Source organism: Anopheles merus, unplaced genomic scaffold, assembly GCF_017562075.2.
Source record: "Anopheles merus strain MAF unplaced genomic scaffold, AmerM5.1 LNR4000049, whole genome shotgun sequence".
Lineage (NCBI taxonomy): Eukaryota > Metazoa > Arthropoda > Insecta > Diptera > Culicidae > Anopheles > Anopheles merus.
In genome coordinates this window covers 5,328-32,809 of record NW_024427629.1, presented here as the reverse complement: position 1 = coordinate 32,809, position 27,482 = coordinate 5,328, and the positions used below count along the sequence as shown (strand labels likewise).

Below are 27,482 nucleotides of genomic sequence, written 5' to 3'. Positions count from 1 at the left end.
GTGTGTGTGTGTGTGTGTGTGTGTGTGTGTGTGTGTGTGTGTGTGTGTGTGTGTGTGTGTGTGTGTGGTGTGTGTGTGTGTGTGTGTGTGTGTGTGTGTGTGTGTGTGTGGTGTGGTGTGGTGTGTGTGTGTGTGTGTGTGTGTGTGTTAGATTTTTGTGCAATTTGGGAGAAAAGTAGCAAGTTGAAGCAATCATATGAAAGGAAGATGCATTGCTTTGGAGAGAGTGAGATCGTTTGTTGTTCGATCACTGAACGTCATGTTCAGCAAGGATTGTTTGATAGCTTCTGGTAGGTTTGTTTGCAATATTTTGCTAACGATTTTTAAAATCGACTTTAAAAGAAAAATAATATTAAAAAAATCATAATTTTACTGGACATTTGATGCGCGTAAATGCGTAATTTTACTGTAAAAAGTTTTAATTTTATTTTTTAATTCAATCTCACATGAAGCAAAAATCTTCTTCCAGGATGTATTGTAAGTTCAAACAGCAATTTAATTGCTTTCCACTACTCAACAGCCCGATCTCATGCAGCTCTCTTTTGCGAATCTTAGAATTACTGGACAGCTCCGTATCGAAATTAGATTCCGTACACTCGTGAGATTAATCGAATGTTATCCGGTACGGATATTGCTATAAAATTGAACTAATCCTACTAAAACGAAATCTGAGCGCATACTCTGTATAGGAAAGGAGGGAGGCACAGTAATTGAACCAGAGCCAGATCAAATGATGTATCGATATTGTTTGGATCGTTTTCCTCGAGCGTGTGCAAAGAAATCTCCAATGTATCTCCATTGCAATGTGCCAGTAAACGCCCGAAACGTAATATCGAGTTAAAAGCAAATGCTCGAAGGCTGTTCAGGTTGGCATGACCTAAATCTGAAAAAAAAAAAAACTGGATCATGTTTGTTGATGGAAGATGACACGTGAGACATACCCAAGATTAGGGATTTGTTTTTTTCCATATAAGGATTCATCTCATAATGTTCATAGAGGCTCTACGATTTAGAGCTGCAAGAGCATTCTAGATTTACGAGAGGAATTCAATCCACCTTTTATTGACACCATGTTTGTTTGTATTTGTGCATGTGCATTTCCGATGAGCATGCATTTTTCAAACTGTAATTTCAATGGAAATATCATCCTAAACTTCCTTCCCAGATATTTTGTGCGATTTTTTGTAGAACATTCCAATAAGTAAATTAAGCGAAAAGCGTCATAGATTAAAATGGATGTGGTGAGTGTAATGGATGAAGATTTCCAAAAAATCAACATTCGAGATTATATTTAAGTGACGAGCCACTAAATTGTTTCAACAACATTCAAGGAAAGAAGGTTGTGACAGAGGTTGATCTTCTCTTACCCTTAATCCAAAATTAGACAAAGTTCTCGGATTTCTTCCGTATAACACTCTTCGGAGAACATAGGAACTAAATGACACATTAATTAAGTAAAGTATCTAATATTTAGTCCATTGCGGTTAAATTTGTAAAGATAATTGGTCGCGTGGCCTTGCGGAGAAGTACGTAACTAGTGTTTGGTTAAGTTGACAAAAATCGGAGTTCGACTCCAATCCGACACCGAAAATTGCAGAGCTGACTCCCGAAGGTTGATCCGCGCAGCATTATCCGGAGCCGTTCGGAATCATCCAGAACTGCTCGGTGTCGTCCGGAGTCATCTAGAGTCATCTGGGGTTATCTGGAGTTATCTGTAGTCATCTGGAGTCATCTGGAGTCATCCGGAGTCATCCGGAGTCATCTGCATTCATCTGGAGTCATACGGAATCATCTGGAGTTATCTGGAGTCGTTCGAAGTCGTCTGGAGTCATACGGAGTCATCTGGCGTCATCTGGAGTCATCTGGATTCTTCTGGAGTTATCTCGAGTTATCGGGAGTTATCTGGAGTCATCTGGAGTCATCTGGAGTCATCTGTATTCATCTGGAGTCATACGGAGTCATCTGGAGTTATCCGGAGTCGTTCGAAGTCATCTGGAGTGGATTTAACCGGAGCTGTTTGGAATCATCCAGAGCCGCTCGGTGTTGTCCGGAGTCATCCGGAGTCATATGGAGTTATTCGGAGTCGTTCGAAGTCCTCTGGAGTCATACGGAGTCATCTGGAGCTATCCGGAGTTGTTCGAAGTCGTCTAGAGTCATCTGGAGTCGCCCGGAGTAGTTGGGAGTCGTCTATATTTATCCGGAACTATCTGAAGCCGAACCATTCGAATTGATCGGTGGTTCGGTTAAATCCTTATACCAAGCTGTTCGAGTTTAAAACTAATTCTAGGCTGTACTATTAGCTTCAGAATAAGATAATTTCAACAGATCAATAATCGCCATCACACTATGCAGTGAAGTGTAATGAACCTAAAATATGGTGCCCTTTAAACAAACAGCCATAATTCCGCGAAAAAAGGTGACAGAATTCATTAGACACCTTAGGGCTATTGACGTTAATTATGGACACCAGACTCCTATTGTCTCGCACACTCGCCTATTGCGTGAGAATTACTTTTATAGTTCTCATTAATATTAATAATACGCCCCCGGAAACATTGTATCCGAACGCGCGCGTGTAACTATTTATTCTCTATTCCAGCAACGCACCAAACATCGCCCCGCAGTGTACCAATCTGTGCCAATTTCAGGGCAGCAAAGTGCAAACAAAAATGTAGCAAACGAACGATCCCCATATTCTTCCGCCCAATTTACGCCTCCCTGGGAGTCCCGGGGTGAATATTCAATTACCCTGGCGCGCAAATAGATTATGGCAGAAGAGGAGGAACACAAAAAGAATAAAAAAAAGGTAGCCCCTATCACCGCGATCCTACTGCAGGTTTAATTACGCAATTCGTTAGGGCATTGTTTTGATTGTAATGTAATTTTGCCACCACAGAAGGTGCGCACTCGCACCAGAATAAAACGCACCAAACCAAACGAGCCCTGATGATAATTATTCTGCGAAAATAAGGTAAATTAAAGCTTGCATTCATTTGCGCGCGGGTGCCAAGCGATCCAAAGCGGGCTTTTTTTTCTCTGTGCGTGATGGAGCAATGGTGGAAAGGTGAAGAAGCAGAGTATAAACTGATTAAGTTATAGCCATCTTCCCTTGGTGTACGGCACGGGGCAATTGTTTCGATTTTCCAGGGACACATTGTGTGCCGGGCGCACTGTTATGCACAACGAAATGACCAATAATGATGTGTTTTAGGGAAGGAAGCAGGCAAGAAGGGAGCGGAGGCTTATGATCCTATTTCAGCGTCATTTCATTTACTTCTTCTCCTCGTTAAACACTCCGTTGCTGTGCTGCGTGGCCGGGTAAGGAAAATTGTAAGAAAATCGTTCCAATTACTTGAATAGGTTCGCCCATTTGGCGGCGTCTAGGAAGGAAGTTCATTTGATCGGCGTTTTCCCGGTTTTACGACAAACGTTCCGCCATAAAGCTCTGCGCTCACGCTTTGTTAAGCATTAGCATCAGTTTGATATTTTACCAACTGAACATTAACTCTCTCCATTTGGGTGTGTTTTGCCCAGCTCAGGGGGTGAAAATGCGATTTCATTTGCTTGAAAGGATTTACCAATTCGCGAAGCAATTGTTACTTGCGAGTCAAATAACTGTTGCAAGTGTGTGAGAGAGGGGAGAGTGGCTCCCACCGAAAACGTGTTGCTTGTGTGCGTTGGTTTTCGGTGGAAATTTCAAATTAATTTGACCGCTTTTCCATAACCTTCTCCCGTGTACACTACCAGCACCGCGCGTGGGCGAGGACGTATTAAATGGCTGCGTAAACAAATAGTGTAATCCAGCGCAGATCGAAAGAAAGCTAAACAGAGCGAGCTGCTACTGCTATTGTAGTTAGCCGGCGAACAAAGAAAAGGTTAAATTAAGTGCACCTCATTGTGCCGCGAGAACGCGTTTTGTTTCCTTTTGCGCACCGCATTCTCCTCCACTAACAGGCTTGATCGCTGTGTTTAAGCCCGGGGTGCTGCTGCTGCTGCTGCTAGACCGACACAGGCCGACAGGCACAGACATGCCGACATGCTTTGTACGTTAGCGACCGTAATTGAAAATAAATTATTTCTCTTTCGTCTTCGGGTTTGCTGCTTCAAACCATCATGCCATCAGCGCAGGCATTACACGTGGACTTTTTGCTCCCTCCTGTCTTTATCAAACTCACTCTATACTGATACTATTGTTTCTCTCTTCTTTCTCTTGTGCTTTGTTTTTTTTATCCACCGCAGATTTATCCACCGCTGGAAACGGACCGGCCGCTCACCCGGCTCCAGGAGCGGCTGATCCGGAAGCTGGGCGCGAACGCGTACCCGTTCTACTTCGAGGTGCCGCCCCACTGTCCGGCCTCGGTGTCGCTGCAGCCGGCCCCGGGCGATACCGGGAAACCGTGCGGCGTGGACTACGAGCTCAAGGCCTTCGTCGGCGAGTCGCAGGAGGACAAACCGCACAAACGGAACTCGGTCCGGTTAGCGATAAGGAAAATCATGTACGCACCCTCGAAGCTGGGCGAGCAGCCGTCGATCGAGGTTAGCAAAGAGTACATACTGAAACCAAATAAAATTCACCTCGAGGCGAGTCTGGACAAGGAGGTAAGGCGTGTGTTTTCGGTTTTGCGTGTGGCGAGACAGTAGGCATCATTAAACTCTACTAATTTCCTTTTTTTCCCCCATTACTCTTTTCTTTTTCAACCTTCCAGCTTTACCACCACGGCGAAAGCTTGTCGGTGAATGTACATATAGCGAATAATTCAAGTAAAACAGTTAAGAAAATCAAAGTGTCGGTCCGACAGTTTGCGGACATCTGTCTCTTCTCGACGGCACAGTACAAGTGCACGGTAGCGGAGGTAGAATCCGAGTAAGTATAGCGTAGCCGAGCGGGCAGCCCGACCCGGACCGTGTGAACCATCCGTCTCCCCTGAACTAGTATGCGGAAACTATGGGGCGAAAATACAGCGGAAAAACATCAGAAATGCAATGTGCGCGGGGGGATATGTCCCTGAGTTCACATTTCCGAAAGCATGAAGTAACTACGGCTACTGCTCGTTGAAGGCGGCTTGTACACAGCTTAATCGTGCTCGTGGTTTGTAGGTTTTGCCACGTTGTGACTAGTGGTGTGCTCTCTGTTTCGCCTAGTTTCGCCTGTAGTCGGAGTCGTTCGGAGTTGTTCGGAGTCGTCCAGAGTTGTCCCAAGTTTTCCGAAGTTGTCCTGAGTTGTCCGGGGTCGTCTGGGGTCGTCCGGAGTCGTCCGGAGTTGTTCGGAGTCGTCTGGAGTTGTCCAGAGCTGTCCGTAGTTGTGCGTAGTTTTCCGGAGTTGGCCGGAGTTGTAGGGAGTTGTCAGGAGTTATCGGGAGTTGTCCGGTGCCGTCCAGAATTGTCCGGAGCTTTTCGGAGTTGTCCGGAATCGTCTGGAGTCGTCCGGAGTCATCTGGAGTCGACCGGAGTTGTCCGGAGTTGTACGGAGTCTTCCGGAGTCTTCCGGAGTCGTCCAGAGTTGTCCGGAGTTGTCCGGAGTTTCCCAGAGTTTCCCGGAGATTCATGGAGTTTCCCGGAGCTGTCGGGATTTGTCGGAAGTTGTCCGGAATTGTCTGGATTTATCCGGAGTTGTTTGGAGCTGTTCGGAGTTGTCCGGAGTTGTCTGGAGTCGTCCGGAGTTGGCTCTGGGTGACTCCAGACGACCTAGGACGACTCCAGACGACTTCGGTTGGCTCTGGACGACTCCAGATGACTCCGGACGACCTCGGACGACTCTGGGCGACTTCGGACAACTCTGACTCCAAACGATTCCGACTTCGGACGCCTCCGGATTACTCGAGATGACTCCAGACGACCTCGAATGACTTCGGATAACTCCAGACGGCTCCGGATGACTCCGGACGACTTCGAGCGGATCTGGATGATTCTCCTTCCAGAATCGGATCCGTTTCGACTCTGGGTTTTTGTCAATTTTTCCCATCACTAGTTGTGACCTCCCCTGGCAAAACGAAAACCGAGCAGTAATCATGCCAGTATATGTGTGTATATGTTTGGCTAAGGTTAGGGGCAAATGTTCTCCTCGTTGAAAAGCGAATGGCGAAACATAACCTCCACCCGTTATGACGTTACTTAAACATCCCTAGAACGTAGAAGAGCACTCAGGTTTAATTGAAGGATTGAATGCTACTGAACTCTCTCGTACACACACACACACATACATACATACGTGTGCGGAAACTCTACCCTGTCACACATACTCAAACCACCAAACCTTGTTTGTGTGTGTTTTTGAAGGAGTGCTTCCCCTCGGCGCGTGGAAAAAGAAAAAGAAAACCAGTGTGCAAGTGTTGAGTGTGCTTCTAAAAAGCATAAAAAGCACGCAACAGTATAGCTGTATAAAGGTGGCAATGCATCCATCCGCACAAAAAGCAAGGCACAGCTTAGCCCGGTTACCAGCGGAAACGGAGTTAACTGCGTGTGGAACGGATTATGGTTGCTCTTGAAAGACGGCAAAAGACCTAATGGTGGCCGCCGTGGGCTGGAGGCAGCTGTTGTCCAAAGTGACTTAACGTTGCTAAATCTGTGACGTTTCGCCCTGCTGTGGTAGAATTTATATGCTTCCCTGGGTTGACGTATGACACCAGACTCACACACGCACACACGCTCACATGCAATCGTGTTGAGCTACTTGGGGCTAACGATGCGTTTACGTTGTGCTGCACCTTTTTTTTTTTTGCCCCGAAACCATGCACAAACCAGCCTCTCGGGATTTATGTGCTACACTTCCTCTACCCAGCACGCGCGTATAATAAGCGCATGGATGTTTCTGGAAACGGTTGGTACATTTGGTTTTATTTTTTTGTCTCGTTACGTCCAGTTGGTGCACGGCACACTGCGACCGAGATTGCACATTTTTTGTAAAACGAAAGAGAGAGAGAGAGAACAAAAAAATAAATGCTTCAAGCGTGGTCGATTTACACAAAAGCACATACCTAAGAAGGGGAGTCACATAAGTCAGAAAAGAAGCTCACTTGTCAGGAAACGCAAGACATTTAGTGGTGGTGGTGGTGGTGGTGGTGGTAATAGCGGATAGCGTTATAGCACGAACATCGACCACGAACGCGCGCACGCGACATCAAATAATGATGAAAGCAAGAGGAATTAATTAGCTTTTATGATGCTTTTTGACTTCTTCAAACGCGCCTCCTCTCACACAGCGTGGAGTTACAAAAAGGGATTTTTGCTCCATTTGGATTGAATTGGGGGGGGGGGGGGGGTCGTTTTTTCTACTTCAAGTGTCTTTTTTTCAATTTTCATTCACTTTTTACCATTACAAAGAATTAGTTGAGGAGGGATTGCTCTAGAATGTTTGACATTGACATTTGGGGGACAATTTCGGGGTCAACTGTTGATGGAGTTTCCTTCCGGGAAGAATCGTGGCTAGAAGTGACTGCGCGTACACTCACTATCGCTAATGGCAAAAAAGGGGTAGCTTATTGATGCAGCATGTGGAAACAATATTTGCCGTTTTTTTCACGAAAGCGTTAAATGGGCTTTATGTGTATGGTAATATTCAATATTAGTAGTTCTTTCGAGTTGAGCTGTAAAACGATCGGTTGAACTAGCTAAGCAAACGGACTCCCTAGAAGTGATACTATAAAAGCTACCTCAAGTTTTGTCGCCATGCTCTCTCGGGTGAGAGGTCATTCTCCCGTCGCCGTCCATCAAGCTCTCCTGGACCTTGGGGCACGCCATTTTTGCCTGGCACCGGAAAACAATTCTCAATTAAATTTTTCAATTAAACCTTTCCCTTCTGTGTGGGGAAGCCACCGCCGCCCGTGTGCACAGCAGCATATTGCGCTTGACCTGAACCTGAATCAGCAGCGCGCCATGGTGGTGAGAAGCATCCGGAAAATCGATAGCAACAGTAGTCGGGCAGCACCTGCGCTGACCTTTGTGTGTGTATGTGTCGCTCCACAGGGCTGTAGAGGCAGCCATTGTACTGCTAGGGTCATTGGTGCGGCTTGGCCGGGAATTTCTGTTAGTTTGTGAGCATTTTTCACTGCTGGCGGCAGTGGCGCACCGATAAAAGGTGTGCGCACGGTGAAAGCGACCGATACGACGTTATAGGCTGCCTCTACCGCTGCCCTGCCTGCCGGCACAATGTGTCGGGGTCAACGGCAAACTTTTATCGAAAATCGTTTCCATTCCGCATTTGGAGGTCAGCAAGAAAGAGAGAGAGAGACAGAGGCGCGCCACACACAGTCAAACGGTTGCCTAGACGGGTGGAAAAGGTTTCTTGGGCCGTATTGTAGGCCAGCGTATTGTACTGCTTCAGCAATTATGTATAGATAAACTCCAAACAAGAAAGAAAAGGTCCGTTCGCTCGTTATGCAGGAATCCCTTTGAAGGCAAATGGAAAGGTCGCGATCGCTATGTGTGGAGGTCATCGATTATGGGAATTGTTAAAGAACGAAGTGCTTCTCTATCTTTTTAACGTTTTAGTGTCCGCGTGCTTATTTTTGAAACGGTGCTGCGAGTGCTTTTTACGGCAGTATCGTCCCAAGGAAAAATCATATCTTTCGTTCAATTTATTGCCACCCCATTTCACACCTTTCACCTCGCTCTTTCCAACGGTTCTCGTGGCATAATAATACGCACACAAGGTTTCCTCAGGTCATGCAGGCACACAGCCCCTTACAATCATCTAATCTCCACCTTTCACCTTCACCTTGCAACTGCAGAGAGTACTCCGTCGGGCCCGGCTTTACCCTATCCAAAGTGTTCACCATTAAACCGCTGCTTAAGCACAACAAACACAAACGAGGGCTCGCCCTGGACGGCCAGCTGAAGCACGAGGATACGAATCTAGCGTCCAGCACGATGTAAGCGAAATTGGGCCCGCCATCTTTATGCACACAAACACAAACACACACATCTATTGTAAAATGGTGCCGAATGGGGCGTTGGTGGTCAGGAAAAGACGACACTTTGTTAAGTTAGCGCCCATTCCCACGGTGTGAACGATTGCGTGTGTGTGTGTGTGTGTGTCATGTATTTAAACCATAATGGCGACTTGCTTCCACCTTAATCGGTCGTAACCCCTTCCCCCAGCATATAGATTCGTTCTCACACACACGCAGGGATCGGGGCGTCGGTTGATAATTCCTCCTGCCATTAATTTAGTTCCTGTGTTCATCCTCTAACACCAAACCAATTTGCAACTCACTTACCTGTATGTAATCCAGCATCATGGGTCAATAATGGTTATTTTCGTTGATTTTCATATTGAAGGTTGTGGTTTTTGGTGGATTGTGAATTTTTGGGACAAATTGCATACTTGCTTGTTGCACAAATCTGGTCGGACAATTAGGTTTACATGATTAATCAGTATTTTTATATTTAGAAAATAGTAACTTTTCCGCACTAGCACTTCATTCATTACAGTAGCTTTTAAAACTAGATCATGGTGATGGTAATCAAACGGAAATATGACAGCAAACAGACCTTCATGCGAAAAGTTTCAATTGTCTGAACGTTACAGGGGTTTCCGAGTCAATTTCCAATGTCTACAACATTTTTTATTTATTTGCGAGATGTTTTTCAACATTGACAGCATCGCAATAATGTTTCAGTTCTTCTACATGATTTTCAACACGTCTCAAGCTTAAGATTGAGTTTGACAGTTCTCTGTGGTGTGTTGAAAATCACGTGTAAGAATCAACATTTTATTCTGCTACCAATGAAATCTCTCAAACAACAGTTGAAAAACATCTTGGAGGCGGTGAATAATGATGTGCACATTCGATTGTGACTTTAAAACCCCAATATTTACCGCTTCCGAGATGTTTTACAACAGCTGTCATATGTGTTCTATTTGCATCTCAATAATGTTTCAGTTCTTCCACATGATTTTCAACACGTCTCAAGCTTAAGATTGAGTTTGACAGTTGTGTTTGACGTTGTGGTGTGTTGAAAATCGTGTGTTAAGAACTGAAATTTTATTTTAATGCAAATACACCATTCGACAGCTGTTGAAAACATCTCGGAGGCGGTGAATAATGATGTGCACATTCGATTGTGACTTTAAAACCCCAATATTTACCGCTTCCGAGATGTTTTACAACAGCTGTCATATGTGTTCTATTTGCATCTCAATAATGTTTCAGTTCTTCCACATGATTTTCAACACGTCTCAAGCTTAAGATTGAGTTTGACAGTTGTGTTTGACGTTGTGGTGTGTTGAAAATCGTGTGTTAAGAACTGAAATTTTATTTTAATGCAAATACACCATTCGACAGCTGTTGAAAACATCTCGGAGGCGGTGAATACAGGGTTTTCAAGTCACTTTCGAATGTGCATTGGCATCAGCAAAAATTTTCAATTCTTACACATGATTTTCAACACACCAAAAATAAGTGTCAAACTCAATCCAGCTTGAGACGTGTTGAAAATCATGTGAAAGAATTGAAACATTATTGCAATGATAATGCAATATTTACAGCTGTTGAAAAACATCTTGCAAGCAATGAAACATTTTGTTGACATTGGCGATTGACTCGAAACCCCTGTAATGATGTGCACTTTGGAGAGTGGCTCGGAAAACCCTGCTTTCTAAATGATCAAATGAAAAACAAATTAAACAAATTAAACAAATTTAGCATTAACTTCAGCTACCTCCGGCAGCTGAAAAGAGCAGATGTCATCCCATAGAATTGTACTACTAACTTGTCGTTCGGCTAAACAAAACAACAACTCATCTGTGTCAAAAGGCAACCTTCTGTTGACGTTATTTCAATATTGCTGAGTAAACTATGTGAAATTTAGCTATTATTCCATTTACGATAGGATTTTAGCAGGATTTGACGGAGTTAGATTTCTTCCTATAGCTTGCAACGAATGAGAACAGAATCGATGCAAATGGATACAATATTTCACTGAAACACGGCGAAAACCAGCTTCTACCGTGAACAGGCACCTTAAGCGACATTTCTCATCCCGGAATTCAAAACTAGCGGAACCGACGTGTAAAGTGCGGGGTGTGTACGTCTTCCACTGGTGTTTTAGTTTTGCTACGTTGTCTACCTAAGAACTGCTTCTAATTACCAACCAACATGCGAGCGTGTGTCAACAAGGTGGGCAACTCAGGTAATGACGCCCCTGAAACTCTTCAACAACGCGGCCGAAACGATGATACTTCCAACCCAAGAAACACCCGCCCAAGACACTGCCAACGATGCGCCTTATGATGGGTTATGAACTTTTCAACCATTTGCCTACGATTGCGCCAACCACTGACGAAATGATAATGCCCGAGCTCTTCTTCCAGACCCCACTCGTAACGTTTCTACTGTTTTTAGTGTAGCATCAGCAGAAATGAGCAGACTTTGCGTGTTTGTGCAGTATGTAAGCGATGCCAACCGGCTCCAAACCCCATACCGACGAATTTGGCCATGGTACATTGTGACATTGGAGTGTTTTTGCCTAGCATTGCTAGCACCGATATGTTTGTATTCGAACAAAAATGGAATAAAGAGGTAGAGATCGACCCCCCGCCCCCTGTCGTAATCGGATTCCGTGGCATTGGTTGCCGATGATGATACGCCTGCAGGATAACATCAGCCCTATCGTGCGTGTCGGTTTCGGGGCTCGAGAAGGGAAGTGATTTTGTTGCAAAGCGATGGCCAACTCCAAGCCTACCACCGACACGTGTGCCTCTCGTAGTTTTGCTAATTCGAATTAGCTTTTCGCCGTTGTAGCCGCTCCACTACACAGAGCACAAGCAGGAAAAGCAGCAGCTCTACGCAGCTGGGAGCAAAAACGAACCTTCTGTCGAGTGCCGACGCTCTCGCTTCGGAATGAAGTTCCAACATTTCCGAACACGTTGTTGTGACCTGTGAAAACGCAAATCTCAAGTACAATGTGTGTGTGTGTGTGTTGGGCCTTTCTGGCTCAATCGCGATGGTATCGCTCGGAGTTCATGGGAAAGGGATTGGAAACATGGGTGGAATGGTGGTGTGGTTGTGCGTGCCACTAGTGATTAGCTTTCGTTTCCGCCCATTGCGGCGTCCTGCGCTGTGGCTAGGCGTTTGCTTTTAACCAATTTAACCATACCAGTTTCCCTAGTTCGCCTAAACTACCACCCCACACTACCACACACTCACACAATTGTCTCGCTGTGGAAGGTGGTGGTGTATCATCGCCCCCGGGCAGGTCGGCAGGTCGGCAGGTCGCGGCAGGAAATCGATGGAAATCGGACCAGACCTACCATTCCATCAACTTGCACACCCAACCACACACACACACACACACACACACACACACACACACACACACAGTTAGAGGAGCCCGTGCGGGAAATGAATTCATTTTGCGGAGTCGTTCAAATTGTTGCCGCCGCCTCCGCCACTGCTAGGGCTGCCCCGTCGGCGCCTGTCTGCGCCCGGTGGAAGTGAAAGGGAGTCGCGCGGCTCAGTGGAACGGCGATGATGATGACGCTAATGCTCGCGCGTATCCGGGTGGAGTGTGTGTTGCCGGATCTGTTTGCTTCTTGCGGCATTGTGTAGTTTCGGGTGTGATAAACATGCCCAGCGTGTGCTATCCGTGAGCCACCATGCGCCTCCATTGAAAATGATATGCGTGGCGTGGTTTTTCGTTTCGCGCCGTGTTTGTATGTTTGTTTGTGCGTCCAGCAGACAGAATGGAAGGGCATTTTCACCAGTTTTTTATGCGATATATGCCTGCCGTCTAGTCTGCATTATAATTTTTTAACTCATTCATTAAGGGTGCCCCGCTTGTAGTATGAGGGCATTTATTGTCGTGTTTGATGATCGATACTTTCCTCGTGCTGTTTTTCATATAATTTCGTTGCTCCTTAACCCCTGTGAAATGCGATTGAATCGATTTTATGGTAAAAATAACAACAAAAAATTAAACGATACTGAAACGCTAACGCGGCAGAAAAGGATGGTGGTGTTGCACGGCCGGTCATTTGCTGGACAATTCGGTTTTGCTTCAAAGCTGCTGCCCACCCTATTCGGCAGTGCAAAATGCTTCCAAAATGTTAATTGTTCCTTTTTTCTTCTGCTCCACTCTTTTCTCTCCCCATTTTTCCTCTATTTATTTTTCTTTTCATGTTGTGAAACGAAACGTGCTCCTTCCGTTGCTGCTCTTTCTCTCTCTATCGCTCCTGTTCCGTATTTGCCGGGACATTGATGCAACAATAAACAACACGCCCTCCCGTCGTGATGTGTGTGTGTATTTTGCTGGTGCTCTATATTCTATTACACGTGCGAAAACATATAAACACACTCGCAACGCAACAATGAAATCCGCACACAAACCGTCGCCGCGTCGGGAAATGATATTCGAATCCGCGTCCCTTGCGGTGGTGTGTATTCAAATGATGCGCGCGAACTCTTTGTCTGCTGTGTGCGCTTCCTGTTGTTTCCCCTTTGCTGCTGCACAAAACGTCCTGCTAACGATCACACTCGTTACGTACGCCATCAAACCCATCCACGTCCCGTCGATTGTTTTAATGCGTACGGTTGCGCACACGGAACGCGAACCGTCCGCCAATCTATCTCATCGCAACACAACGAACTCCTATACCCCCTACAACCACATCCCACATCCTCCACCTGCTCCACATCGTCGGGCAACAGAGACGGATGCCAGGTTGCCCCCGGATTCACGCTTTCGAAAGTGTTTACGCTGACGCCACTGCTGGCCAATAATAAAGACAAGTGGGGACTGGCACTTGACGGGCAGCTGAAGCACGAGGACACCAATCTGGCCTCGAGCACGCTGTAAGTTGTTGATATATCTTTCACCTCCTTTCCTTTCCTCCCCCCCTTAACCCACTTCCCCTTTCTTTCCTATCTTAAACTCTCTCTCACACACACACGGGCCAAAAAACCCCCCCACCTTCTCGACCCCCTACTGTCGAAGTCTAGTTGTGTCCGTACTTTGTGTCCCAGCTCTAGTCAAATGTGTCGTGCTTTTTTTTTACAGTTTCTTCTCATGTGTTATTTTGTTTCTTTTTTTTTCTTCCTGTTTTTGTTTCGTTTGTTCGATGCATTGGAAAGAGTTTCGTGATGCTGTACTTGCTCCGTGCTACATTGCTTTTTATTGCTCATTTTCCTAGATGGATTTTCTAGGAGCTTGTTATACTTTCTCTCTGTGCACTGTGCCGTTATATTCGTTTGTTGTTGCACTCTGTTTTATGTCTTTTTTACTTTTTGTTGTTCGTTTTTGAAGGTCTGTTTTTCTTTGTTTAGCTATCTGTTTTGTTTGATTTAAAGAGAGAAGCTTTATAATGTGTTCTATACGATTTGATTGAAGTATGACGTTCTTCTTCTTTCATGTCTTTTTATTTGCTGTTTTTTAATTGTTTTTATTTGTTTTTCTGTATTTATTGGCTATAATTACTGAAAGTAAAAAAAAAATGTTTGTTTAATTAAGCTTTTTTAATTTTCATCTTTGTGTTTTCATTTTTTCTGGGTCGCTCATAGAACATTCATGTTTTATGTTTAAATTTAATTTACTGTTTGTTTGTTTCGTTTGTCAGCAGCTAAATTGTGTTTTGTTTTGTCTGTTTGTTATTACTTATTTTGTTTTGTTTTGTGTTTTGTGTTTTGTGTTTTTTTACTTTACATTTGATTGTTTTAAGTATATGAGAGTTTATGTATAATTTTTCATGTGATTGTTTTGTTCGCACCACTTTCACCTGCTTGCACATTTCCTGCTCCCTTTCTAACCACTCCCTTTGCCCCGCTCCTTTACTGCGCTGCGCTTTTCCCCACTTCTAATCCACTTTAACATAATTCGCAGGTCTCGCACACTGGTGGATGGAAAATATAGGTAGAATTGAAGAACGAATTTTAAAACACTCAACTTAGTAGCAAATGTTTAGTTCAGTTGCACGTGGTTAAGATATTTAAATTCTATTTAATTTGTTTGTATTATTTGTATGATTGTTAGTACTATCTCGTATTAGCTTGTACCTTGTTTTAGTACTTTTTCTATTTCCTCTTTTTTTACTATTATAATACAGCTTACTGCTTAATTTCCCTAATTTAACTGTACAATTGGGTTACCTTGAACATATTTCTATATTCACGGGTACAATTTAATCTTTTTCTTTGTTTGTTTACGCGAACTATTTAATCTTCTCTCTACACCTACACGTACCAATGCATCAGAATTGCTGACCCTTCACAACGAGAAAACCTGGGCATTATTGTGCAGTATAAAGTAAAGGTTAAGCTGTGCATCACTCCTCTTGGCGGGTAAATATTACCAAAAAAATAAAAACTTCTCTTTCTACTGCTTTCCATCAGCACACCAATTTGATTTGTGATTTCTGTTTTTTACCTTTTTCGACAGAGATTTGGTGGCAGAGCTACCGTTCATACTCATGCACCCGAAGCCGGACGATGACGAACCCGTGATAGGCGACCGGTCGCCCGGCCGAACAGTCAACAGTGCGGACCGAAAACACTCCTACCAGGCCGGTCACGAGATGGGCTCGCACAGCAACAACGGGGACGCACACGCCTCCAAAGAGGACGGTCCCAATCTAATTCAGCTGGACGGGTAAGAAAAATATTCGCTCCATCCTCCTTTGTGTGTGTGTGTGTGTGTGTGTGTGTTGGACAGCTTTATTATTATTATTTTTAATTCTTTGCAAATCGTTTCAACTTGTTGGAGCAAACCATCAGAACCGGGAAGGGTTGGGCTTTTGCACATCATGTTCGTGCCATGTTTTTGGAAGTATTTTATGTTCAGTTCGGTGAGTTTGGTGGGTAACCACCACCGGCATATCCTTCTACCCGTTGACATGGGTTTGCAAAGTGGCCATTTGTCGGACACTGGTGAGATTTAAGCAGTAAAAATGGCACAACAGATATCCCTTAAGTAGACCGTTTTGCGACTCCGTTTTCCTTGAGAGGGAGTTGAACATGAACATTTTGGAATAGAGCTAAACATGTCCTTTTTGATTGAATTTTATGTTTTCTAACTTTTAAATTGTGTAATATTATAATATTTGTTTTTTTTTCTACGCTTTTAGGGACGACAACTGTCCGGATGATGATATTATATTTGAGGATTTCGCTCGATTACGCTTGAAGGGCGCTGAAACAGAAGCTTAAGGATTAACAGCGTTTGGACCGTTTCGTGCGATGGGCGTCGGCTGCTAACGTGTGTTGTTGTGTGCATTTCCCGAGAAGTAACTTCTGCCGAGGGGAGGATACACCGGTTCAAACCCGCCACCACCGGTTACCCTCAGTCAACAAAGGTGTGCGAGAGACAAACACACGCGCCACGCACTTACGCTACAAGCGCCATTGGTCAAGGCATGGCCCAAGGTCGTTTGGTTAGCAGAACGTTCACAACAACAGCAGCAAACAAACAACAACAAAAAAAAACATTAAGAACAAAAACGACCAACAGAGATAATTTAAGCTACGCCAAAGTATCCATATTTGATGTGTTTTTTCAAAAAACCGATTGTCTAGCTCTTCCTCAACCAACTCCTAGACGCAACACCACCACCACACACACACACACACACACACACACGCATACAGACACGAAGACGCATTTAACGCACACGAATGGAGTGGCCGAGCAAAGCTGCAAAAAGAAATTTGTCACTAATAACGTTAAGGACCAAGAATTCCGGCTTCAGCGCGCTAGATAAATCTCCATTGCAATGTTCTGCTGCTGCATCCATTTGCGTCCATTTTGGGGGCCGTAATAACTCATTCTTTGCACTCTCCTTCCCTTTTGGCGCATCTTCCAGTCCTGCGACGGTGTGTTGCGTGCGTTCGGTACTCTGCCAGTACGGTCCCACGTACAATAGAAACACGCATTTATGTTCTCCCAGAGAACAATTATCTTCCGAGCGTGTTGTGTGTTTGTGTACATGTATGTGTGTTTGTGTGTGAGAGTGGTGTAAATCAGTTAGCACCAAGCACGCGTGTTAGGCAGATCAGATCCAGCAGATGGTAGAGCAATTATAGAATGCATGTACTTCAACTGCCATCACACTGCGGTGGGAGAGTAAGAGGGAGAGTGAGAGAACGAAAGGAGAGATTTTTCCACCTTCGCTTCCACCTCTAAATCCGAATACATTGAAAGCAACTGTTAGGTGTCAAAGTGAACGGCCCATGAAGTCGTTTTTGAAAGTTACGTTTTTTTTAAATGAACGATTCATATATTTCTCTCTGTACACATGGAGCCTATTTTCAACGCTTTTTAGTTTTGTATTTATCCCTGACGAAGTTGTATTAAAGCACAGAAATGGTTTATATGTGGAAGATTTTATTATAATGTTTGTATTACACGTATAACTTGACCAGCAGTAGCAGGGTGTGTATAGCTGTTACAAAGATAGGGCAAAAGCAATGGTGTGTCACGCAAGGAGTGAGTCCCCCCCCCTCCATTCGGTTTTGTGCATTTAACTGTGAACACTGTTCCAACTGTAGGTGGATAAAAAAGGTAACGACCACACGATCGTTGTTGCACGTACAGTGCATGTAGTGTGGCAAAAGTTGCGGCGCGCGCACAGTCATTAACGCAACCATATTTCGGACGCGGAGCTTTGTTTTTACTACGCAGGCACATTTAGTTAGAATTGTAAGTAACGTTGCGTTTAAAGGCTTGTTCCATTGACACGAGAGAGGAAGAGCCCGTTCGCTTGATGTTTTAAAAGGCGCGCACAAAACAAAAAGCCCACCATTTGGGGTCGCAGGAATGTATCGCTCAAGCTGCTCTCCGTTCGTAGTTCGCTTTTTTCAAAATTCCAGTAAACGTAATACTTTTTTTTTTTTTAATTTCATTTCATTCATTCAAACGCAACTAATATAACTAGTTTGTTGTAGATGAGAAAATCGCACACACACACACAACACAGAGGATGAAAAGAGAAAGTATTTATTGGAATAAACACAGTAAAAACAAAACAACGTGTTAGGTAGAAATGTTCGATGTGTAAGAGATACTAAACGAAATAAACAACCGTAAACCAACACCAACGCCATTCCGCTCCTTACGCACATACCTACCCTTACCGCGCGCCCTCAATGAAAGCACCTCACTGCAGCAGTCACACGTGCCGTTGTATCACTGGGTGTAGAATGAAAGGAAGCAGTAGCTTTAGTGTAAGGACTGAACAGACACGCACACCCGCACACGCGCAGCATTTAACAATTCGTTCTTGTGTGTCCTTTCAGGCTCGTGCGCAGGGCGTACTTTGATGTTTTTTTGTGTCGTTCAACAGAGAAATTGCTCCCCCCCCCCCCACCTGAAAAACGCACAAAACGTTGTCGGGCGAAGAGTGTCTGATTTAAATGCAGGGATTGTTTAGATTAATTCCGTGCCCGCCTCACCGATTTCCGGTGGTTCGGAGAATAGAGAATCAAAGAAGATAGCCCAAATTCCCTCTCTCTCTCTCTCTCTCTCTCTCTCTCTCTCTCTCTCTCTCTGTTACATGTAAAACGTGTGATCGATTTTGTGGGAACCTTTTCGCTTGCCTTCGACTGATCGAAACGATCGAGAATTAAGTGTAAGCTGTGCACAACTGTCCGACAACCCGCGAGGACACGAGCGCACTAGGCAGGGAGTTGCTTTTTTATAGTTTTCTACCCAACACACAACAACACTCTGTATCTCTTTCTCTCCCTCTCTCTCTCTATCTCTCTCTTTCTCTTAAATGTAATCGTATTCACCACAATTTGTACAATTCGATTGCGCTCTGCTGCACGGGGAAGGACATTTCCCAAGTGGCATTAAGGTGGCAACAGAAGCCGAAGACGCAGACAGATGATTCGTACCCGATTAGATAACTGTAGCATGTAGAACAAAAAACTAATGCATAAATAGGATGATTTCCCCAAACCCCCCTACCCCCTATCCCTGTTTCCTTTTCTTTTCGGTTACTCATTGTCATTGGTGTGGATGCGCTTGTTGTTCTGTGTACGTTTCGGTAGTTTTGTACCACCTGATGTGCATAGTGTTTATGTGTGTTTGTGTGCATGCTTGTACGCGGGCGAACAGTGTTTTAAATGTAATTATTGACACAATCATAACACGTTCTAAAAAGGGGGGAAAAAAACATCGACGAATAATCGACACGGAAAGAGTGTGGAAGTGTGGACACAATCTCCCCCACATACACAACACGCAGAGCAAAAATACACGAAATGCAGTTTACATGTCAATGTTTGCCGGATTACAATTTTCGAATTGAATAGTTATATACATCTAACGTTGTAGATATGTACTAAAAAACACACACACATACACATACAATTTACCATTTTCTACACTCCTTAACCGGGTCATCAGTGTCCAGAAAGAAGGCATGGTGTTAGGGTATAAGGAAATCTAGGCAGTAAGATGGAAACTTCAGTCATGTTTAACAGAGGTGTTGAAATTGCGTCGATACTGCTAGCATTGCATGCAGGTGTATTTTATTGAAGCACATTTTCCTTGCTGTATGTAAATGTATTATAAATATGATAGCTTATGTTGCGTATTTGTGAATATTTATTTGAAATGCAATTATCCAACTATAGGCGAATCTTGCTTAAAAAAGTATTACACAATCCCCTTTTTTTTAAAGATACGCTAATGCAAGTACAATTTTTCTAGCGAATCGTTGATGCCGAAGAAGATACCAGGCCCGGCCGGTTTTGGGAATCGTTCGAATCGTTCTCGCGAATCCGGAATCCTGGTGAATTAACAAAATTGTGTACCTTTTGCATTTTTAAACCGAATGACAATACTTACTCATAGTTTTCGGTCACACTGAGAAGGGCAGACGAGACAGAGTTTGGTTTTGGGAACTCATAAAGGGCTCCTGGGGGAGCTTTGTTTTGCGTTCGAGGTTGCGTTTTGTATTGATTGAAGAGCTAATATTGCTTTAATCTGTTCAGGGTGCATGTGCACAGTTTCATGAAAAATCGTTTCGTTGTAGTCCAAATTGACGAAAATTGTACAACGGCTAATTGGAATTGTGTAATAGAAGAAAACTAAACAAAAAACAACGCACAGACACAGGCACGAAGATATTTATACTAAACTAAAATCAAGTGAATGGATTTCCGTTTTTTATGGAGACTATTTCTCGGTAGGAAATTAAAACAAAAAAAAAACAAAAACATATTAAACGCTATAGACAAATATTAAATGTAATACCAAATAGGAAGATTTCATCTTGGGAACTGTCTTGGGCGATACGGAACAGTACCACCAGCATGACCACCACACCCATTATTAAAACAAACTGGCCGGGAGACGATTGCTGTGTGTGTGTGTTCGACAACAGATAACAAAAGTCAATGTGGTCAATAAGACAAAAATATACAAACGGACAAACAAACAATTCCCAAAACGAATGCGCGTGGCCTCTTCCAGACATGTTCAACTCCGTTTCCGCGCACAGGCGTGGCAGTGGATCTCACTGAATGATCGTGAACGTTAATGAAGTTAAAGTATATGGAAAACTTAACCCACAAAAGTAGATAAACTAAACCACCATCCAAGGCAAAGGGGAAGCCTCCAATAAAATGCGTGTGTATTGTACCGATTTCATCATCGACCATTTACCCCATCAGCCCGCACAGTTTAGAGGCGTGCCATTTCACTCAACTATTAAACCACGAGGGCCATAATGTGACACAATCCCGTTAATTAGCAGAAAGCATTAGTATAACTAAAAGAGGCAAATTGACACACGCAGACACAACCAGAGAACAGTTCAGTGGTGAGGTATGGATATTATAAAACTGAATATAAATGCGAAAAAGGGAAAAAGGTGTGATAGGCGGAGAACCAGGCAAAGGATGAAAGGCTGAATGTAACAATCGAAAACACATTGCAACGTTTAAATATAAAAAAGTATACCTAATAACACTATTAACCACTATAAAATAGTTTCATTCTCTTCGCAGCGCAGCGAGAAAGAGAACACGAACAGAAGGGAAAACAGTTGATACTAAAAGAAAGAGAGACGGAGAGAGAGAGAGAGAGAAGGAAGTGTATGAGGAGCATGTAGCGTTGACCGAAACCGGAACATTGTTAGCAGTGATACACGTACCGCGTGTTGTAATTTAATCTTCTTTTGCAAAATCATTCATCTCCACCATGTGTCGATGTCTTTTCCCACACGATGAACACACACATACTCATGCAGTTAGAAAGATATATTTTAACGCATCATTCGTTTTTTTATGTCCAAAACAAACCCAACAAAGCAAAAGTGGTGCGAAAAGTGTAAAGCATTTTAAAGTAATGGTATAGTATTTTAGATCTGCGCTATGTGTGCACACAAAATCCACGACCGTGATTAGAGGATAAACTAACCTATACGCACAAACACCACATACAGGCTAAGCAAGCGAGGAGTTGTGCGAAAGAAAGGAAGAAAGGAAGGAAGGAAAGACGGCGCAAGGCGAGGATGGCCGAACGGTAGAAGAAAAAAAAAACGGTGAAACAAACTTTACCAACGTTATGAGCAGAAATAGAGAGACAGTACACAACATGGCTCTTGCTGAATTGAGAGCTCTGGTTGCGTGCATGGTCGACAAAGCAGGAAAATAAAGAACACGTAAACGCAAATGCACGATAAAAGAAACAGCAACAACACACAACTCTGTAGTTTGCAAATGCAACCGGTTTGCATAATTAAACGATGATGGAGTCAGCAGAAGAACAAGTTTACAAAAATATAATTTGGTGTAAAAAATAGCGTCTTTGATTGCTTTAATTCAATATTTTTTTTTATTCATTATACTTGTTTTCGAACGATGCTGATGACATTACAAGACTATTTCTTAATCTGATGCCTGGTTGATTCAATGTATTATGGGAAATTTTCAATGTTTTTCGTGTTATAATTATAACTATTAACTCTAATGTGATTCTAGTTCCAGTTTACACAAATGCGAAAAAAAGCTTAATGAATATTATCGACGAAAAGTCTAACTGAATATACCTCGATTCAGAATCGTGAATTAGATTCGTCAAAGTGAATCAAGTAAGTGGTAAGTCAAAAGTTGATACAATTCAATTTTTAAATGTTCATGAATATCTAAATATCCATAAATCCCATCAGAAAACTGCAGAATTGGGTGTAATATGTAGAAATCGCTAATGATACTTCAATTACTAGAACCTTTCTAAAAGTCATGATTTTCTCGCTATGACTTTATCCTCTATTTTGCCTCTATGCCGAACTTCATGCGTGACTTGAGTGAGAGTTGTGTTTCATGACTCTTCCGTTGAGATACATTGATATATATATATATCTTCAGCGTTGAGTGATTCGAATCTTCAATTATCAAAACACATAAATCTCCAAAGAATCACGAATCTGTCAAGATTAAAGAATCTCTAAAAATTCACGAATTTTCAAAGATTGCTAAATATCTCAAAATCCAACAATCTTTGGGGATTTCAGATTTTAAAGATATTGAATTTGTGCTATCAGTGGTCATGGAACAATGGTCAAGCCTGGCATGTACCGTCTCCTCGAAGCAAGCACTGACTATCCGACTGTGTGTTACTTGCTTAGTAGTCTCGAAAGCCTGTATCAGCCTGTGTAACCCCGAGAACTCAATGAGTCTTTTGAGATTCACGAATGCCTAGAGATTTAGATCATGGAAATATATTAAATTGCGAAAAGATTGATTCATTAATTTGCAGGAATCAACTCGCGCACATCACTACTGCAAACGTGTTTTTTTTTGGAAATTCATGAATAGAGATAACGATTTAAAGCATTATACTTTTTAACAGATCCTTGATTTTCTGGACTGATGAATCTTTAAATATATTTAAGATATATACTAGCTGCAGTGAAATATATCATTGCTAGTGGAATGTCAAGTCTTATAGAATTTACAAGAATTTCCTTAGCGAGAATCACTCTTTTATGGAAATTAGCCTTACAATTTTACCGCTGTCCTAGGGTCCTAGCCAGGGGTCGTGCTGGTCGTGAGCAGCTATACTTTGGAGACCGTTGTCCTAGGCTGGCTCCGCACGGACATAGATGGCATCTAAAGCAGAATTGCCTGAGGCTTTGCTTGGAGAATGGCTAGATGGCGTAATTAAATCTTCCGCACGCCTCGCTTAGATTGCCTAAGCTATCTTGTTAGGAGGCAAAAGGTCTACCCTTTATGTCAAAAACCAGACCCAAGCACTTGTTCAATACAGATGCACCTGTGCTGTAATGAAGACCGTTCCTTTGGTCTTCGCTTGCGAAAGCTTCACGCTTTGCTTATCAGATTACAAGCCATGCTTTAAGGTATGCTAGATAAGGGGAACTCTCCGTACGACCTTACACAGTTTAGTGTTGCGCGAGACTTTGATGTGTGCGGAGGCCACAGCTATGCGAGAGGAGCTTCCAAAAGCTGCACGAAAAATTAATTAAATTAAACATTTAAAACGCAAAATGTGAAGTGAAAGATGCTACACTGAATGTAAATTATTGTGAATTCCAAAACTTCGTACGCACAATCTGTTATTTCTGTTAGTCGTGTGTTGAAGTACCTGTGATCGTTAACAATTGTTGTGAGGGTATGTTCCTCACGCTTGAGGAAAGTACCTAAACATGTGATTTTTTTTTTGTATGTGATGACTGGAGGTTTGTTGGTGTGAAAATTGAATTAAAAAAAAGGAGAAATAACACATAACCTTGCTCGTAACAAACGGTCCTATTACATACCTCAAAAGCAGAACATGCTCCAGCTGAGCCTGGTACCAAACCGTAGCACCCCAGGTGGTTAGTCATCGTAACCGCACCTAAACAACGCACTGATAAAACGCACAAACGGGGGGAAGCAAGTGTTTAGATTAAACGAGATAAGATTGTGAGAGCCCATCCCCCTATACGAGATGCAGCGTCAAGCTGTTTGGGTTCTTTTGTGCGCCCTTTTACTAGGTAGGTACGTCATGTAAAAGACACTCAATGTGGTGGAAACGATGTGAAATGATCTTCATTGCGTTCGTCAGGCTTTGTGAACCAGATGCAGGGTAACTACAATCTACCGGAGGAGCTGATTCGCTGCTACCGAGGCAATGGAACCCTTCCAGGTCCTCCTCATACACTGCCATTTTTGCTGGAGCTGATACGAAAGATCGAACGGAACAATCCTACCACGCTCGATATACGGTTACTTAGTGCAGAGCTGATACACCGGTAAGGCGGAAGGTTTCTTGCTGTTGCTGGAGCATCCACTTACGTTGTTGTGCTTTCTGACTCATTTCAGATTGCGTGTCGATGGCATTGAAAAGGTACCGGGTGTTGCCGAAACGGAATGGGTCACACCGTACAGCCCCCGGGGCATAATGGTGCCGAAGTATGCGCTTCTCCGGCAGCTGGTGTCCAACGTTCCGGGGAGGATCGATTTTGACGCATTCCTGACACCGTTTGAAATCTGCAACCTGCACCGTATGCTAAGCAGCTCGGTAGAACCATACCAGCGGGACGACGAACGGGTCACCTGTCCACTTACACTCATGAGTAGCGATGGCAACGCGCAAGCACCTTGGATCACGCAGAACAAGTAAGGGCTTGCCCACGCTTGTCAAGCGATTTCATCCTAATTCTAATGTATATGTCCCCTTTCCAGATCACAAAAGAGTAACTCCAATCGGACCACGTTCGCTCGTCCCCTTTCCCGGTGCCCGCTGGAGCGTGGTACGTGCCACACGGCCGACTACGGTACGATCGCGCCGGGTGCGGTGATCATGTCGATCGCCGCCGGTCTGATGCCCCAGAACGTACGCATCAGCGAGTTTGTGACGGCGTATCGGAAGAAAAATCCGTACGAAAATCTCGAAACCATGGACATGGCGGACACGCGCAAGCAGCTCGAGAAGCTGTTTGCATCGCTAGAATCGATCGATAACATGTACGCCGCTGGGCTGGCGGGCGATCTAGCGGAGGTGTGCCTTTACCAGGGTCCGGCTCTCGTGAAGGATGTGGTCGTTGGGCTGGCGGGCAGTTGGAACGATACGTACCTGCCCCGTGCTCGCTATCTGGCGGAAACGCACGCAGGGCGGTGGGAAATGACGGACAGTGAAATACTGGCCGGTATCGATGGGTTCTTCTTGTCGCAGCAAACACCCCAGCTGTACAAACGCTTACGCCGGTTACGCCTTTCCCAGGTGCTGGAGATGTACTACAGCGATCGGGGCATCCCGGTGACGGCCATCGAAACCATCTCCCATCGGAGGCGTGTTGGGCTGGGGCAGGGAAGACCACGAACCGGAGGACTAATGTCACAGTCGTCCATGGGAAAAGAGCGTGAACAGATGGATGACGGTAGGGTTCGGTTTAGTGCAAAAGCCGTCGGCAGTACACGGTTTCATGCGGTGTTTGATGGGGAGCAGGAGCTGCAGGAATCACCGACCCAGAAGCAAACGATCGACGTGACACGTGCCTGCGAGAGGAAAGATATTCTCCGCTCGATCGAGAAGGATAAGCTGAGGCAGGAAACGTACAAGTTTGTGGAGCTGTTACAGTACACTACCGGCAGTGTGGTGGTGGATGAGCGTCTGATGCAGAGCATCTGCAACGCCACGGTGGATAGGTTTGTGGAGCAAGCGAATCTGCTGCTGGACACGGTTACGGAGTGCCCTGCCGGGGCTGGAAGCGTTGTCTTCAAACCCAACGTTGATCTGACGGTCGTGCTGGACGGATCGCGAGATGAGTATCACAATCTGCAGCTCATATCGTAATGTATCTTCAGGAATTTGAGCTCTGGTGCGAAACGAAAGGTATTAATCAGAATTTAACTTCAATTGTAGCTATCTGGTAGAACTTATCGATGTCTCTAGCTATGGTTCTTCCCTTTCCGTTGTACACGGTACTACCGGCGAGTACATGGTGAACAGGACCAATAGTATATCTTCAACCTTTGAGCAGCTTCTTCGCTTCGAAGGATCATGTACGAGCCCTTACCTTCTAAAGCATAGTGGGTCTCGATCTTTATAAGTACCTTTCTACTTCTAATTGCAGTTCCCCGTCAGCTATCCCTTTCGAGAAGCTTCGCCTCGATCGTCAGTACGCTTGCGGCCCAGATGGACCAAGAGCGGTCCCACTTTACGGTCGGCTCCAATGCGCCCGTCGTGCTGGTGTTTGCCCAATCGCATCGGATAGCGAACGCTGACTTCGAGAGTGCCCGCCGTATGCTGCGTGGATCATTTGAGCAGTTTCCCGATCTGTACTTTGCGTTTGTCACGAACGATGGTGCCACCTTCCGGCAGTTAACAAACTTTGTAAGACCAGCTTAATGCTCTTATGCTAATTTTTGTTTAATTTTGTTAAACGCTACTCTTCTTCCAATTCCAGACGGGCACTACACACAGCCGATCGGCCGATGAGCACTACCACATCGTAGAAACTGGTCATACGGCGATCGCAACCTTCCACGATCAGCTAGGCCAAATAATGCGCACCATCCCACAGCGGCTAATGGCACCAGATTGCCACACCGCCAGCAACCGTGACTTGTGGCGTGCGCCGGTCGTGCGCGAAGAGTACGAACAGTATCTTACGCCCGGCGTGGAACTGCGCTACCGGTTGGGGCAGCTGTTCCTGCGCAACAGTGAGCACGTGCGGGTACAGTTTATGAACACCGATTATGGGGAGTTTACCGTGTGTGAAGGGCGCAACTATCGGGTCGCACCGGAACACTGCCAAACGACGGGACCGGGCCTGGAAAGCCTGTGGTTCAATCACACCCGCCCGTGCGATGGCATTATGGATCATGCGTGCCGATCGCTGTACTATACGGTACGGTTGGAAAGCTCGAATGTGATGTGCAATGAAAATGATTGCCGGTTTCCGGATCAGGTGCGGTTCGTTATACGGCACGAAGGGATTAGATGTATGAGCGATGGTAATGGTGGGGAAAGGATACGTTTCTTGCCTGCACTGTGGATGGTCGTTTGCATAGGCGGTATACTAAGTTTATTTACGTAAGGTGCTTCCTGCGAGGGGTGATTATGAAGAAGAATGAAGATTGTAGTAAAAAATAATAAAGAAAGTGGCATTTAAATATAAAACACATGAACCGCATTTATAAGATCCGAACGGACAACCATCCAAATGCCGAAGCATCAAACTCTGCTTATTTATTTGTAGGGATGGATTTTCGGTAGCCCCCTTCGAAACGGTTCTGAAACTTTATTAAAGAGCATTAAAAGGTACATTCAATTAATTCACTTCACTTACTTTTTGTCGTCCCTAAGTCTTAACTATTTCTTCACTAACTGCTTCAAATTTCTCTCACACTCGTATCTCGCCGTATTCAGTGTTGCTTGCTTGTAGGTCTGAGGACAATCGCAGAAGTGTTTGCGTAAATCGCAAAACTTTTTGCGAAAATCGCAGAAGTTTTTGCGAAAATCGCAGAAGTTTTTGCGAAAATCGCAGAAGTTTTTGCGAACATCGCAGAAGTTTTTGCGAACATCGCAGAAGTTTTTGC

At 44.3% G+C, this 27,482-nt stretch overlaps 2 protein-coding genes across 6 annotated transcripts in view; both read left to right on the top strand.

Moving 5' to 3' along the window:
• LOC121601267 (arrestin red cell) overlaps positions 1 to 16,402 on the top strand; it is a 67,777-nt gene extending 51,375 nt beyond the window's left edge. For 2 of the 4 annotated variants that reach the window (XM_041930084.1, XM_041930083.1), the window contains exons 5-11: positions 4,240 to 4,599; positions 4,707 to 4,864; positions 13,647 to 13,790; positions 14,815 to 14,844; positions 15,186 to 15,272; positions 15,370 to 15,579; positions 16,055 to 16,402. In XM_041930084.1, coding sequence (XP_041786018.1) covers positions 4,240 to 4,599; positions 4,707 to 4,864; positions 13,647 to 13,790; positions 14,815 to 14,844; positions 15,186 to 15,272; positions 15,370 to 15,579; positions 16,055 to 16,136 — 1,071 coding nt within the window. In that variant the 3' untranslated portion in view covers positions 16,137 to 16,402. Of the gene's footprint in view, positions 1 to 4,239; positions 4,600 to 4,706; positions 4,865 to 8,726; positions 8,868 to 13,646; positions 13,791 to 14,814; positions 14,845 to 15,185; positions 15,273 to 15,369; positions 15,580 to 16,054 lie in introns of all 4 variants that reach the window. The other 2 variants (XM_041930085.1, XM_041930086.1) reach the window with 2 other exon arrangements.
• Positions 16,403 to 23,339: 6,937 nt separating this feature from the next.
• On the top strand, positions 23,340 to 27,044 carry LOC121601266. Of its 2 annotated transcripts, none has more exons than XM_041930081.1 (7): positions 23,340 to 23,932; positions 24,004 to 24,190; positions 24,261 to 24,557; positions 24,624 to 25,730; positions 25,804 to 25,943; positions 26,015 to 26,274; positions 26,348 to 27,044. In XM_041930081.1, the coding sequence occupies exons 1-7, from the start codon at positions 23,887 to 23,889 to the stop codon at positions 26,978 to 26,980; spliced, it is 2,670 nt and encodes an 889-aa protein (XP_041786015.1). In that variant the 5' UTR covers positions 23,340 to 23,886; the 3' UTR covers positions 26,981 to 27,044. The 2 variants fall into 2 exon arrangements, with proteins under 2 accessions (XP_041786015.1, XP_041786016.1); XM_041930082.1 differs by having other exon boundaries at positions 23,340 to 23,936.
• The last annotated feature ends 438 nt before the right edge of the window (positions 27,045 to 27,482 follow it).

Excerpts from the sequence above, each read along its gene's own strand:
- LOC121601266 (XM_041930081.1), top strand. The coding sequence starts at position 23,887 with ATGCAGCGTCAAGCTGTTTGGGTTCTTTTGTGCGCCCTTTTACTAG. Across the intron at positions 23,933-24,003 it reads TTTGTGCGCCCTTTTACTAG|GCTTTGTGAACCAGATGCAG; the intron begins GTAGGTACGTCA and ends TGCGTTCGTCAG. Across the intron at positions 24,191-24,260 it reads AGTGCAGAGCTGATACACCG|ATTGCGTGTCGATGGCATTG; the intron begins GTAAGGCGGAAG and ends GACTCATTTCAG.